General features: G+C 45.6%; 1 protein-coding gene and 1 long non-coding RNA gene across 2 annotated transcripts; one reads left to right on the forward strand and one right to left on the reverse strand.

Annotated features, from left to right (window-relative positions):
• Positions 1–1,990: 1,990 nt before the first annotated feature.
• LOC125522278 lies at positions 1,991–12,982 on the reverse strand. The gene is made up of 4 exons (XR_007289711.1): positions 12,622–12,982; positions 12,237–12,327; positions 5,616–6,207; positions 1,991–2,407 (listed from the first exon to the last, which is right to left on the reverse strand). It is a non-coding gene; the product is annotated as an uncharacterized LOC125522278 (long non-coding RNA).
• LOC125522267 lies at positions 5,953–12,090 on the forward strand. Its single transcript, XM_048687346.1, has 4 exons — positions 5,953–6,088; positions 6,173–6,254; positions 6,714–8,920; positions 9,053–12,090. Exons 3-4 carry the CDS (start codon positions 6,862–6,864, stop codon positions 11,908–11,910), a joined length of 4,917 nt encoding a protein of 1,638 aa, XP_048543303.1. The 5' UTR covers positions 5,953–6,088; positions 6,173–6,254; positions 6,714–6,861; the 3' UTR covers positions 11,911–12,090.
• Positions 12,983–14,093: the final 1,111 nt, after the last annotated feature.

Consider the following 14,093-nt stretch of genomic DNA (forward strand, 5'->3'; position numbering starts at 1 on the left):
ACCCATTCCGTTAGCTTAGCACTTGATCGTTTAGTTTGTTGCTATTGCTTTCTTCATAACTTATACATGTTCCTATGACTATGAGATTATGCAACTCCCGTTTACCGGAGGAACACTTTGTGTGCTACCAAACGTCACAACGTAACTGGGTGATTATAAAGGTGCTCTACAGGTGTCTCTGAAGGTACTTGTTGGGTTGGCGTATTTCGAGATTAGGATTTGTCACTCCGATTATCGGAGAGGTATCTCTAGGCCCTCTCGGTAATGCACATCACTTAAGCCTTGCAAGCATTGCAACTAATAAGTTAGTTGCAGGATGATGTATTACGGAACGAGTAAAGAGACTTGCCGGTAACGAGATTGAACTAGGTATTGAGATACCGACGATCGAATCTCGGGCAAGTAACATACCGATGACAAAGGGAACAACGTATGTTGTTATGCGGTCTGACCGATAAAGATCTTTGTAGAATATGTAGGAGCCAATATGAGCATCCAGGTTCCGCTATTGGTTATTGACCAGAGACGTGTCTCAATCATGTCTACATAGTTCTCGAACCCGTAGGGTCCGCACGCTTAAAGTTCGGTGACGATCGTAATTAGGGTTTTTGTGTTTTGATGTACCGAAGGTTGTTTGGAGTCCCGGATGTGATCACGGACATGACGAGGAGTCTCGAAATGGTCGAGACATAAAGATTGATATATTGGAAGCCTATATTTCGATATCGGAAACGTTTCGGGTGAAATCGGGATTTTATCGGAGTACCGGGGGGTTACCAGAACCCCCCCCCCCCCGGGGGGGTTATTGGGCCTACATGGGCCATAAGGGAGAAGAGGAGGGCCGGCCAGGGCAGGCCGCGCACCCCCTCCCCCCTAATCCGAATAGGACAAGGAAGGGGGGGGCCTTTCCTCTTTCTCCCTTCCTCCTTCCTTTTCCAACAAGGCAAGAGGGGGGGGTCCTACTCCCGGTTGGAGTAGGACTCCTCCAGGCGCACCCATAGGGCCGGCCACACCTCCCCCTCTCCCTCCTTTATATACTGAGGCAAGGGGCACCCCATGACACACAAGTTGATCCTCGTGATCATTCCTTAGCCGTGTGCGGTGCCCCCTTCCACCATATTCCACCTCGCTCATATCGTAGCGGTGCTTAGGCGAAGCCCTGCGTCGGTAGAACATCATCACCGTCATCATGCCGTCGTGCTGACGAAACTCTCCCTCAACATTTTGCTGGATCGGAACTCGAGGGACGTCACTGAGTTGAACGTGTGCAGAACTCGGAGGTGTCGTACGTTCGGTACTTGGATCAGTCGGATCGGGAAGACGTACGACTACTTCCTCTACGTTGTGTCAACACTTCCGTTGTCGGTCTACGAGGGTACGTAGACAACACTCGCCCGTCTCGTTGCTATGCATCACCATGATCTTGCATGTGCGTAGGAAATTTTTTGAAATTACTACGTTCCCCAACACTTTTGACCATGACCTACTTAGGGGCACGATGGGGGTGGTTTTGAGAGATGAAAAGGGTAGGTTTATCGCTGGAGGAAACGGGAAGATTGACTATTGCGAAGATGTGTTGATGGCGGAAGCCTCAACTCTTAAATTTGGTATAACATTGGCGCAAAGGGCGGGATGTAATCGCCTTATTATTAATTTGGACAACCTGGAGGTGATTGATACCATGAAGAACGGAGGACAGCCGGCGGGTGTGGCGGCGGCAATTTTCGACAATTGTTTTCATTATGCTTGTGACTTCGTTGCTACTAGATTCGAACACTGCAACAGAGAAGCAAATAAAGTAGCTCATAAGCTTGCGACTTTAGCTAGATTTTCGTTGATTTCTGATTGGTTTGAGGAACCTGTAAATGAAATTGTAATGACCCTCACAAACGATGTACTTGCTATCTCTAATGAATAAAGTTTTCGTTTATCTCAAAAAAGCCAGGTCTATGTGCTAGAGTAGACGGTATGTGTGAGAAAACCTATCTTTCAGCCTTATTTCATGGCGGTTTGGATTCTTGGTGGCTAGTACAATTTATAGCAGAGAATGGTTATATGCTCTCTGCTTATCGAAAAAGGCTTTCACCCCGCTTTATATATAAAGCAAACTGCCAGAGCACAACCACGAAACAAGGTTCAACCCATGCACGCACACGCAGGCACAGAGGCACACACACAAGGTAGCAGACGACACAAGTACGGGGTACTGCTGAGGGCACAACTCAACAAGCCCTACACAACACACACGCCCAGACCCAGCACCGGGTGGGGCAGCCACAACAGGCTAATCAGGCTCTGGCGGAGGCGGTGGAAGCGGCGGAGACAGACGACGCGCCATCGAGCGAAGGTCGGCGATGAAGGTGTTGACGGCGTCCTGGTCGGAAGGGCGGCTAAGCGGCCGCCAGAGCTGCAGGTAACCACACAGTTTAAAGACAACGTCAGTTGCACGTCGAAGGGGAACGCGCTGAATCACAAGCTTATTGCGGACCGTACAAAGAGTCCACGCGAGCGCGCCTACGGTGAGCCACCTAATGTGGTGGACCGAAGGGGGGGTGGCCTCAATCTCCGCGAGGAGGTCGGTGGGGTTAGTGTGGCACCAATGGACGCCCACGGCCTCACGAAAGCAACTCCATAGGAATTGGTGAAGGAAATATGCCCTAGAGGCAATAATAAAGTTATTATTTATTTCCTTATATCATGATAAATGTTTATTATTCATGCTAGAATTGTATTAACCGGAAACATAATACATGTGTGAATACATAGACAAACAGTATGTCACTAGTATGCCTCTACTTGACTAGCTCGTTGAATCAAATATGGTTAAGTTTCCTAGCCATAGACATGAGTTGTCATTTGATTAACGGGATCACATCATTAAAGAATGATGTGATTGACTTGACTTATTCCGTTAGCATAGCACGTGATCGTTTAGTTTGTTGCTATTGCTTTCTTCATGACTTATACATGTTCCTATGACTATGAGATTATGCAACTCCTGTTTACCGGAGGAACACTTTGTGTGCTACCAAATGTCACAACGTAACTGGGTGATTATAAAGGTGCTCTACAGGTGTCTCCGAAGGTACTTGGTGGGTTGGCGTATTTCGAGATTAGGATTTGTCACTCCGATTGTCGGAGAGGTATCTCTGGGCCCACTCGGTAATGCACATCACTATAAGCCTTGCAAGCATTGCAACTAATGAGTTAGTTGCGGGATGATGTGTTACGGAACGAGTAAAGAGACTTGCCGGTAACGAGATTGAACTAGGTATTGAGATACCGACGATCGAATCTCGGGCAAGTAACATACCGATGACAAAGGGAACAACGTATGTTGTTATGCGGTTTGACCGATAAAGATCTTCGTAGAATATGTAGGAGCCAATATGAGCATCCAGGTTCCGCTATTGGTTATTGACCGGAGACGTGTCTCGGTCATGTCTACATAGTTCTCGAACCCGTAGGGTCCGCACGCTTAAGGTTCAATGACGGTTTTATTATGAGTTTATGTGTTTTGATGTACCGAAGGAGTTCGGAGTCCCGGATGAGATCGGGGACATGACGAGGAGTCCCGAAATGGTCGAGACATAAAGATCGATATATTGGACGACTATATTCGGACATCGGAAAGGTTCCGAGTGATTCGGGTATTTTCGGGAGTACCGGGGAGTTACGGGAATTCGTATTGGGTCTTAATGGGCCATACGGGAAAGGAGAGAAAGGCCTCAAAGGGTGGCCGCACCCCTCTCCATGGGCTGGTCCAAATTGGACTAGGGAGGGGGGCGCCCCCTTCCTTCCTTCTCCTTTTCCCTTCCCTTTCCTTCCCTCCTACTCCTACTACATGGAAGGGCTCCTAGTTCTACTAGGAAAAGGGGAGTCCTACTCGTAGGACTCCCCTAGGGCGCGCCATAGAGAGGGCCGACCCTCCCCCTCCTCCACTCCTTTATATACGGGGGCAGGGGGCACCCCAAACACACAACAATTGATCCCTTGGATCTCTTAGCCGTGTGCGGTGCCCCCCCTCCACCATAATCCACCTCGGTTATATCGTAGCGGTGCTTAGGCGAAGCCCTGCGTCGGTAGAACACCATCATCGTCACCACGCCGTCGTGCTGACGAAACTCTCCCTCAACACTTGGCTGGATCGGACTATGAAGGACGTCATCGAGTTGAACGTGTGCAGAACTCGGAGGTGTCGTGCGTTCGGTACTTGATCGGTCGGATCGTGAAGACGTACGACTACATCAACCGCGTTGTGCTAACGCTTCCGCTTTTGGTCTACGAGGGTACGTGGACAACACTCTCCCCTCTCGTTGCTATGCATCACCATGATCTTGCGTGTGCATGGGAATTTTTTTGAAATTACTACGTTCCCCAACAATTGGGCCGTGACACAGACAAAGAATATGTGGTTCGCATCCTCTATTGTACAGCAGAGGGGACACATTCCGTCCCCAGGGCCATTACGTTTGAGCACCTCCACCCCAGAAGGTATCCGACCCCTAATCCATTGCAATAGGAATATCCTTATCTTGAGCGGCAGCTTGATGGCCCAGACAACAGTGAAAGCCGCCGGGGCCGTCGACGGGGCGATGGCCTGGTACAAGGACCGAGTGGAGAAACGGCTCGAGGGCTCAAGGTGCCACGACATGCGATGCGAGACCCTGTCTACGTCGGGGGTGTGGAGGGAGATGCACTCGAGCATCTCATCCCAGGCAACAACATCTGGGGGACCAAAGGGGCGCCAGAACGCGAGGCGCCCAAGGTCCGAGAGAGCGACCTCGACCGAGATCCTAGGCTCCACCGCGGTGGAGAATAAATCCGGGAATCGAGCGGCAAAAGGGGCGTCACCCGCCCAACGATCGAACCAGAACAATGTAGCAGAGCCGGAGCCGATCGAGATGGACGAACCGATGCGAAGGACCGGAAGCAGCTGGATGATGGATTGCCAGAACTGGGACCCTTCGGAGCGCTGGCAAAAGGCTAGCGGCTGGCCCCGAAGGTACTTGTTTATAATGATGTCAAGCCAAAGCCCGCCCTCACCGTTGGCAATCCTCCAGAGCCATCTGGTCAGCAAGGCGATGTTCATGCGTTTGGACGACATGATGCCCAGACCATCCTGATCACATGGCTTGCAGATGTCGGGTCAGCTGACCATATGGTATTTCTTCTTGTCACCCTTGCACTAAGGTTAGTCTGGTTGTCTGTTTTGTTATTAGGAATCGCAGCAATGCACCTGTCAGCTTCGCAATGCAAACGTTGCGATCGATCGGTAGGCTGATCACGGGACCTGAAGTTGGATGTTTGGATTGCGACTAAAATTGGCATGGTCATGATTTTGGATGGTCAGCAAGGAATTGGTTTGCCCATACCCTTTCCCTCGGCGGTTTATTCTTCTTGCAAAAACCAAAACACGGAACAATTAACGTCAGCTTATCAAAGTGTGTTCTTACAGTTCAGAAGAAGAAGAAGAAAAACTATATTACATGCACATCACTATGTGAAGAGCCGGATATTCATTCAATTTGGCTCTGGCCAAAACCTCAAAATGAAATGGAAACATGCCAAAAACGTAAATTGCATAAAAGGCGTGGGGCATGGACAAGACTTACCTGGCGTGCTGCTGCTGGAGTGGGAATCTCATACTGTACTGCACACGCACGCACGCACGCAGCGCCAAAGGAATCCAAAGGGGTTCAGAGTCATGTCCATCATATCCTGGTGAGAAGAGACTGAAGCAGATTCTGCAGTTTTGGGTGTCACTTTCTTCAGCACATGGTCACGGGATCAGACTGTACAAGAATGCATCAGTTACAAGGGGTGTTAGATGAACAGGCACCGGCAGCTGCCGCTCCACTAGGCACAGACCTCTGTCCGGCCTGCGCCGCTCTGCTAGATCGCCACCTTCCAGTACGCACCTGCGGTCACTGCCTTGAGTGGGCTCTGGGAAGGATGGATATGCATCGGCAGCAGCGAGAAATCAGTTCAGAGTTTTACTGATGGTCAGGAAACTTGTGTTCAAGGAGCAATCCAACGGCAGACTGTGCTGCAGAGAAGACGGCCAGGTGGGGCACGCAGGTGCAAGGTGATCTTCTTCATTTCCTATCCTTCTTTCACGATCCACGGCCGCGTTCCTTTCATGGACTCATCTTGTTCTTCTGTATTTCAGTCGGACAATCTCTTCTAGCTTTCAGGGCAATGCAGCTTCATGCAGAGGAGAAATGGGAACAATTGAAGCTAGTCAGTTGAAGGTAGTGTCTCAACAACACATAACTCAAGTTTCCTCTAAATGGTTGATGCAACTCACAAATATACATTGCTATGCTAGCCAAATATTTCACCTGATCACAGTTTTGGGTTGCTCTGAAGCAAGACAATGATATGCACTGACTTTGACTTAGAAAGAAAGAAACATGATTGCCTTAGCTCATGTAGGTAATAACACGGGTCTAATTTGAACATTTATAACATCGTTCAGCACTAATTCAAGCTGTTGCCAACTTCTGCGGGCCCTGACTTGGTTTGCTAACAAAATAATAGATCAAGGCAGCTCTTGTTTTTTCCCAAACAGACACCAAGTCTCTTATGCTATGTGATCACAATTTTTTCTGCAAGTACTGAATTTGACTCGTGCTATTCGTAAGAGCTGTGGAATTTTTCTCCAGCCTAAAAGATCTGTTGTGTCATGTTTTTCTCACGTGTGTGTGCAGGAAAATAATGCCCATCAGGGCCAAAACAATTAAAGCCAGTCAAAAGAATCAGTAGAAATCTTGAAGGGGGAAGAGTGTATGACCCGAACTCAGAAGCAGAAAGAGCAGCAAGATAAATAAAATCAAGCATCGGTACAGAACTAATCTGATGAGCAAGAGAAAAAAGGAAGAGCGAGACCATCAGCGCAAGAGGCCACTAAGTGTAACAGATACAGACCTGATGGGAAAAGGCAAAGGAAGAGATGCCCTACCTGCCATCAGCTATACAGATCAACAAATACCTTTTTGGAACTTGCGTACAAATCATCAACCATTGCAACTCAAGGAACCATGCATGTGCAGGTGCCGAATTTGCAAGGTGTTACGAGGAAATTCAAATCATCAACCATTGCAACTCAAGGAACCATCAGCTGTACACAGTGCAGTAACTGTGAAGCAAATTACCAAACAAAGACAAGAAAATGAATTAGCAAGAACAGCAAGGATGAAGAGGAAACTTGTGTTGAAGGAGCAATTCAACACAAATACTGGTAGTAAGATATGGAATTTTGAGGAGGCAGCTATAAGAAAACAACAAACACTGGGCTGGAGATTGCAAAAATTATGCACTTGCCAACGTTGCCACACGTTCGGGGCAAAATCAAATTATCAACCAGCACAAGTCATGGAATCATCAGCTGTAAACAGTGCAATAATGGCTGACCAGATGATGAAACTAAGACGCCAGGACGACTTAACAAGAACGGCACGAATGAAGAGGAAAGCACGAATTCAACTTAATAAGAGCAGAAAACGTGCCAGAATCAATAATGGTGAAATAGACAGGGTTGACAATTCTAATGCCAGTAAGATATGGAACTTTGGGGGGCCAACATGCATCTGCCAGCACTGCCATGCACTTATGTGGCATGGAGAAAAACTACAATCTTCCAGTAGCACACAACCATCCTTTGGACAATGCTGCAAACAAGGGAAGATTATCTTGCCGCCATTTAAAGAACCACCGCCTTACCTTACAAGTTTATTGACAAGGGGTGGAGGGGAAATATCAGCAAACTACCGAAAAAACATTAGGTCTTACAATTCCATGTTTGCGTTCACATCAATGGGGGGAACTTTGGATAAGGAAATAAACAAAGGGCGTGGACCTTATGTTTTCCGACTGAATGGTCAGAACCGCCACCAGATAGGAACCCTGCTACCTGAAGAAGGAAATAAGCCTCGTTTTCAACAGTTGTATATCTATGACACAAAGAATGAGATCCAGAACAGGATAGAAGCATCAAGGTCTGGTAAACGTGATGCCTCACTAGATGAAAAAATTGTCAGTGGCCTACTAACCATGCTCGACAAGAATAACACATTGGCACAATCGTTCCGGATGGCAAGAGATAGATTTAAAGAAAATGACTACAATAACTTGACTCTAAGGTTACTCGGTGATAGGGATCAAGATGGGAGACAACACAACATGCCATCAACATCAGAAGTTGCCGCGTTGATAGTCAAAGATCCAACCCAAAGATATGGACGTGACATTGTTCTTGAGTACAAAGATAAGAAACCTAAAAGGATATCAGAAATCCATCCAAAATTCATGGCCATGCAATACCCGTTGCTCTTCCCATATGGAGAAGATGGTTATAGACTTGGAATAAAATACAACAAAAGGAAAGGTTTAAGTAACAAGAAATACATCAGCATGCTGGAATACTATGCATATCACCTCCAACAGCGCCCAGGCCAGTCGATGTTAATGCTAACGTGTGGAAATCTGTCAATGCAGTTTGTGGTTGATGTCTTCACATGCATCGAACATAATAGGCTCCACTGGATCAGAGAAAATCAAGGAATTTTACGAACGGAACTTTATGACGGACTACAGGATGCATTCAGAAAAGGAGACACGCGGACAGAACAAGTAGGCAGGAGAATAGTACTCCCAGCAAGTTTTACAGGAAGTCCTCGAAACAAAGAGCAAAACTACCAAGATATGATGGCAATATGCCGTTGGGCTGGACAACCCCAATTGTTCATAACATTCACATGCAACCCTAATTGGCCAGAGATTCGGTTGATGCTAAATGAAGCTGGGAACCAGAAGCCAGCAGAACGTCCTGATATTATAGTTCGAGTGTTCATGCTAAAACTGAAAGAGCTAATGTCTGATATTAGCAGAAAACAGCATTTTGGAAAGACTAAAGCAAGTAAGTATTTGTAAATCATTTCCCGCAAAAAAAGAGTATTCGTGAATCATCACTTATCACTTTATCAGTATCAGATGCTTGCATTTTTTTTTCATGGCCAGTCATTTACTAACACAAATTTTAAAAATGCAGCCGTCTACGCAATAGAATTTCAAAAGAGAGGACTCCCACATGCCCATATTCTAATTTTCCTTGAAAACGGACAAAAAAGTCTCAAGCCCTCACAAATTGATGAAATAATATGCGCTGAGATCCCGGACAATGACAAGGATCCAGAAACATTCAAAGCTGTCAAGAATTTTATGATGCACGGACCATGTGGAGAGGCAAATCCAAAGTCCCCGTGCATGGAGAAATATATGTGCACCAAGCGCTTTCCAAAAATATTTTCTGAAGAGACGATCATAGATGAAGACCATTTCCCACGATACAGGAGACGAGACAATGGGCGACAAATAGATAAGGGAGGAGTCAAAATGAACAATGGTTTTGTTGTACCATACAACAAAGATCTGCTGGTGAAATTCCAAGCGCACATAAATGTGGAGTGGTGTAATAAATGCATGTCAATCAAGTACCTCTTTAAGGACATACACAAAGGAGATGACCAAGCAACAGCACTGGTTCAAGAAAAAGTACCATCAAAGACTGATGATGAGATTAAAATGTACCTAAGATGTAGATACATAACAGCGACTGAAGCATGCTGGCGAATATTCAGATTCCCTCTGCAATACCAAGAACCATCTGTTGAGAGGCTAACGTTTCACCAGGAGAACAAGCAACTAGTAATTTTTCCTGACTCCAGAAACCTAGATGAAATCATTAGACACCCAAGATCAGGTGTCACTATGTTTACCGAGTGGATGGAGACGAACAAAAAGCATGAAGATGCCAGAGAATTAACATATTCAGAGTTTCCTACAAAATGGACATGGAATCACACAGAAAAGAAGTGGACACGGAGAAGAGGAGGAAAGAAAATTGGCAGGATCTACAATGCACATCCTGCAAGTGGAGAAAGGTACTATCTTAGAGTTCTCCTCAACACTGCGAAGGGTTGCATGACATTTGAAGACATCAGGACAGTCAACGGAATTGTGCATTCGTCATACAAATCAGCATGTCGTGCGCTAGGATTTCTGAACAATGACAATGAGTGGATTGAATGCATCAAGGAAGCATCCAACTGGGCATCTGGGGTGCAACTACGACAATTGTTTGCAACTATACTGTGCCACTGTGAGGTTACTGACCCAAGGATGTTATGGGAATCCAACTGGGAGGTTCTCTCTAAAGACATACAGCATACACCAAGCTGGATCTTGGACTTTCCAGCCCCCTTCAGTCCTTCACACAAAAGGGAATGCAGTTTAATGGAAATTGAGAAGCAAATGGGACAAGCTGGAAAATCACTAAAGGAATACCCTGGCATGGAGCTACCAAATATGCCCGGGTTACATGAAACTGAGAAAAGGCTTATAAATGAAGAGATGAACTATGACAAAGACAAACTGAAGGGTGAGCACGTGCAAATACTAAAGAATCTAAATTTTGATCAGAAGAAGGCCTTTGATGCAATAATAGAATCAGCTGATCAATCATTAGGGAGAATAATATTTGTGGATGGCCATGGTGGGACAGGTAAGACATACCTTTGGAAAGCTATCACAACAAGGCTAAGATCAGAGGGGAAAATCGTACTTGCAGTTGCATCTTCTGGCGTCGCAGCACTTCTGCTTCAAGGAGGTAGAACAGCACACTCAACGTTCAATATTCCAATCAATCTGACAGATCAATCTACATGCTACATCAAACAAGGTTCAGATGTGGCGGATTTATTAATGAGGACGTCACTAATACTGTGGGACGAAGCTCCAATGGCAAACAAACAATGCTTTGAGGCACTTGACAAGAGCCTAAGGGACGTGCTGAGGTTCACAAATGAGAATAGTTGTGCCAAGCCCTTTGGCGGCATGACTGTTGTTCTTGGAGGGGACTTCCGACAAATCCTCCCTGTTGTGCCAAAAGGAGGACGGGAGCACATTATAGATGCATCAATCAAATGTTCATACCTCTGGCAATATTTCGAGGTATTTAATCTGACAAAAAATATGCGGCTCAAATCTCTATCCAGTGATCAAGCAGAGCAGCAGAAGACTGCGGAATTTGCGGAGTGGATACTACAGATTGGCAATGGAGACACATGTTTACTAGATAAAAAGGACTATCTAAGTATCCCCAGTGACCTGCTGCTAGAAAATAGAGATGATCCAAAAACAGAAATCATCCAAAGTACCTATCCTGACCTGCAAGACAATCTCTGCAAACACGAGTTCCTGGAAGAAAGGGCGATACTGTGTCCATTGAACGAGACAGTCAATGAAATCAATGAGTATATTATGAGTCAAATCCAAGGTGACAAGGTGACGTACCTGAGCCATGACAGTGTGAGCACATCGATGAATTACAGCCATGAAATGGAATTGTTGTATACTACAGAGTTTCTAAACAAGTTAAAGCATCCGGGATGTCCAAAACACCTACTTGAGCTCAAAGTTGGTCTGCCAGTGATGCTTCTCCGCAACATCAATCAAAGTGCAGGGCTGTGCAACGGTACTAGAATGATAATCACAAAACTTGGAGAAAGAGTCATCGAAGCGCAGATCATAACTGGAGCACACGTCGGTGCTAAGGTGTGCATCCCTCAGATCATCATGTTGCCATTCGAGCCTAAATGGCCATTTGTTCTAAAAAGAAAGCAATATCCTCTCTCTGTGTGCTTCGCGATGACAATCCACAAGAGCCAGGGACAATCTTTGAACAAGGTCGGCCTCTACTTGCCCAGGCAAGTTTTTGCTCATGGGCAACTCTATGTGGCAGTCTCCAGAGTAACAAACAGGCATGGCCTGAAGATCCTGATCACTGACGACGAAGAGCACGCAAGCAAAGGAAAGGCGAAAAACATAGTGTACAAGGAGATCTTCTAAATGCCTATCTGTAGCAGTGTAGTACTGTTCTATGTAGACTGTAGTAAATAATGTTATGTCAAAATTGGCCGTTCTGCTGTTCCGGCCATTAATAATCTAGTGTTCTAGAGCACGGTTGCAGCGCAACTGATGCCAAGACTCTCAACCGCGGATATGTGCTTTGGTTAATCTCATGTGTTACCATCTATTTGCTCAAATATCTGTTTTCGTCTCATCACTCAGACTGGATTACGGGTCAACAATTCGAGGTTGCGTCCGAGCTCACGCACCTCGAACAGTAGAGAATGGTGCATTGACGCAAAAAAAAGGGGAGGCGGTTGTAGTACCGGCGCATTGAAGTTGATTCGCACGAGGGCGGAGTGGATGGCACGTTGAATGTGAGTCACAGCTCTGGCGGCGGCGGCGAGTTCCGGTGGGCTGCGCCGAGTCAATGGCGGAGCCAGGAACAATAGTAAGCACCGGGCCAGAAACAAATAAATTCAGTAACATGGGAAAATGTGGGCACTTATAGCTACTCAAAAACACATCATAACGTTCCCTTAGTTCTACAACATGAAATAAAATTGACATAAAAACGAATCAATTTGAGTACATACACTGATTAAATCCATCGATTATTTTCAGTTCAATTTCACTAGTTCAGTACAACGTTCGAATGCAGAGGAAAGACAGGGGCTAATCAAATGCATCAATTTGGCAGAAAAAAAATACCCAATCTTGGGCGCAGCCGCGCAGCAGAGAGACAGCAGCAGCACGAGTGCAGAACGGCACGGCGAGTCGGCGACAGGCGACAGCCACAGCACACAACAGCACGGCGGCTACTCTGGGGCTCTGCCGCTCTGCGCTGCAGCTGTGCAGCACGGCGAGCCGGCCGCTGGCCGGGGCGGAGCCTTGAAAGGCAACTCGGCTCGGCAGTAGGGGGTCGGGGCGGAGCAGCCAGTCAGCAGGCGCAGGAGGGAGGGGGACGCGTGGGAAGGCCGGGTGGGACGGAGACCGGAGGGTGGGTGACGGCGGCGCCGGCGCGAGCGTGTGCTCTGGGCATACCGTGCAGCATGCGTGTGGTTCAGGCCTTTTTTGGTTGGGATGGGCTGTGCTGGGCTCAAATCAAACTGCTGGCCAGCAGAAAATATAGGCTGTTCCTATGAGCCGCTCGTTGCGGCGAATTGCCGAGCGGACGCACAGGCGCGACTCCAGCTGGGCCGGCCCATTAGCGTAACACAGTGAAAAATCCCAAAAAAATACTGCAAGCGGGAGGGATCGAACATGGGAGCTCACGTTGCTCCCGCGGCGAGTCTAGCCAACAAGATAGATAAGCTTTCAGGTTTCACTACGGCGCGCGAAGCTAGAAGTTATGTAGATCCGAACATTTTGTCAAATTCCGAACTCTATCATTATTCTGAAAAAGTGTTTTTCTTAAAAAAGCGAACACTTTTCAAATTTGAGCAGGAAAATAAATAGCTCGAATATTTTTTGAATATGCGAAGAATTTTTTGATAAAACGGAACACTTTTCTGAAAATCACGAACATTTTTTAATATGTGAACAATTTTTTGTTAAAGGGAACATTTTTTCAAACTCTGAACAAAAAATTGGAAACGCAAATATTTTGGAATCCGTGAACAATTTTTGAACCAAGAACATTTTTTCAAACTCAGAACAAAAATACGAAAATTAAAACATTTTTAAAAATTTCAAACATTTATTGAAAAACATAATCAGTTTTTATGAAATCAAGAACATTTTTTAAAACTGTTAAATATTCTCAAAAATCAAAAAAGGATCGGTGAAAATAAGCAGAAAACCGAAAAAAAGAAGATGAACATTGTCAAATTCCAGAACAAATTTTGGATACGTGAATTTTTTTTTGAAAATTGAAAAAAAATGGAAACTCCTCAAGAAAATTGGAAAATGTAAACATTTTGAAACATTTGCAAACATTTTTTAAAACTCCCAAACAAATTTAGAAATAGACACATTTTCGAAAATTGCAAACAAATTTTGAAATGGAAACAATGTTTGAACCTACCGAACAAAATTGGAAAGCACACACATTTTCTTGAAATTGTGAATGAATTTTGAAAGAGGAAAAAAATTCAAACTCCTGAACAAAATTCGAAAACGCGAACATTTTAATAAGAATGGAGGATATTTGAAAGGTGAACTTTTTTTCAAATATGCAAAGA

Source organism: Triticum urartu, chromosome 1 (genome assembly GCF_003073215.2).
Source record: "Triticum urartu cultivar G1812 chromosome 1, Tu2.1, whole genome shotgun sequence".
NCBI lineage: Eukaryota > Viridiplantae > Streptophyta > Magnoliopsida > Poales > Poaceae > Triticum > Triticum urartu.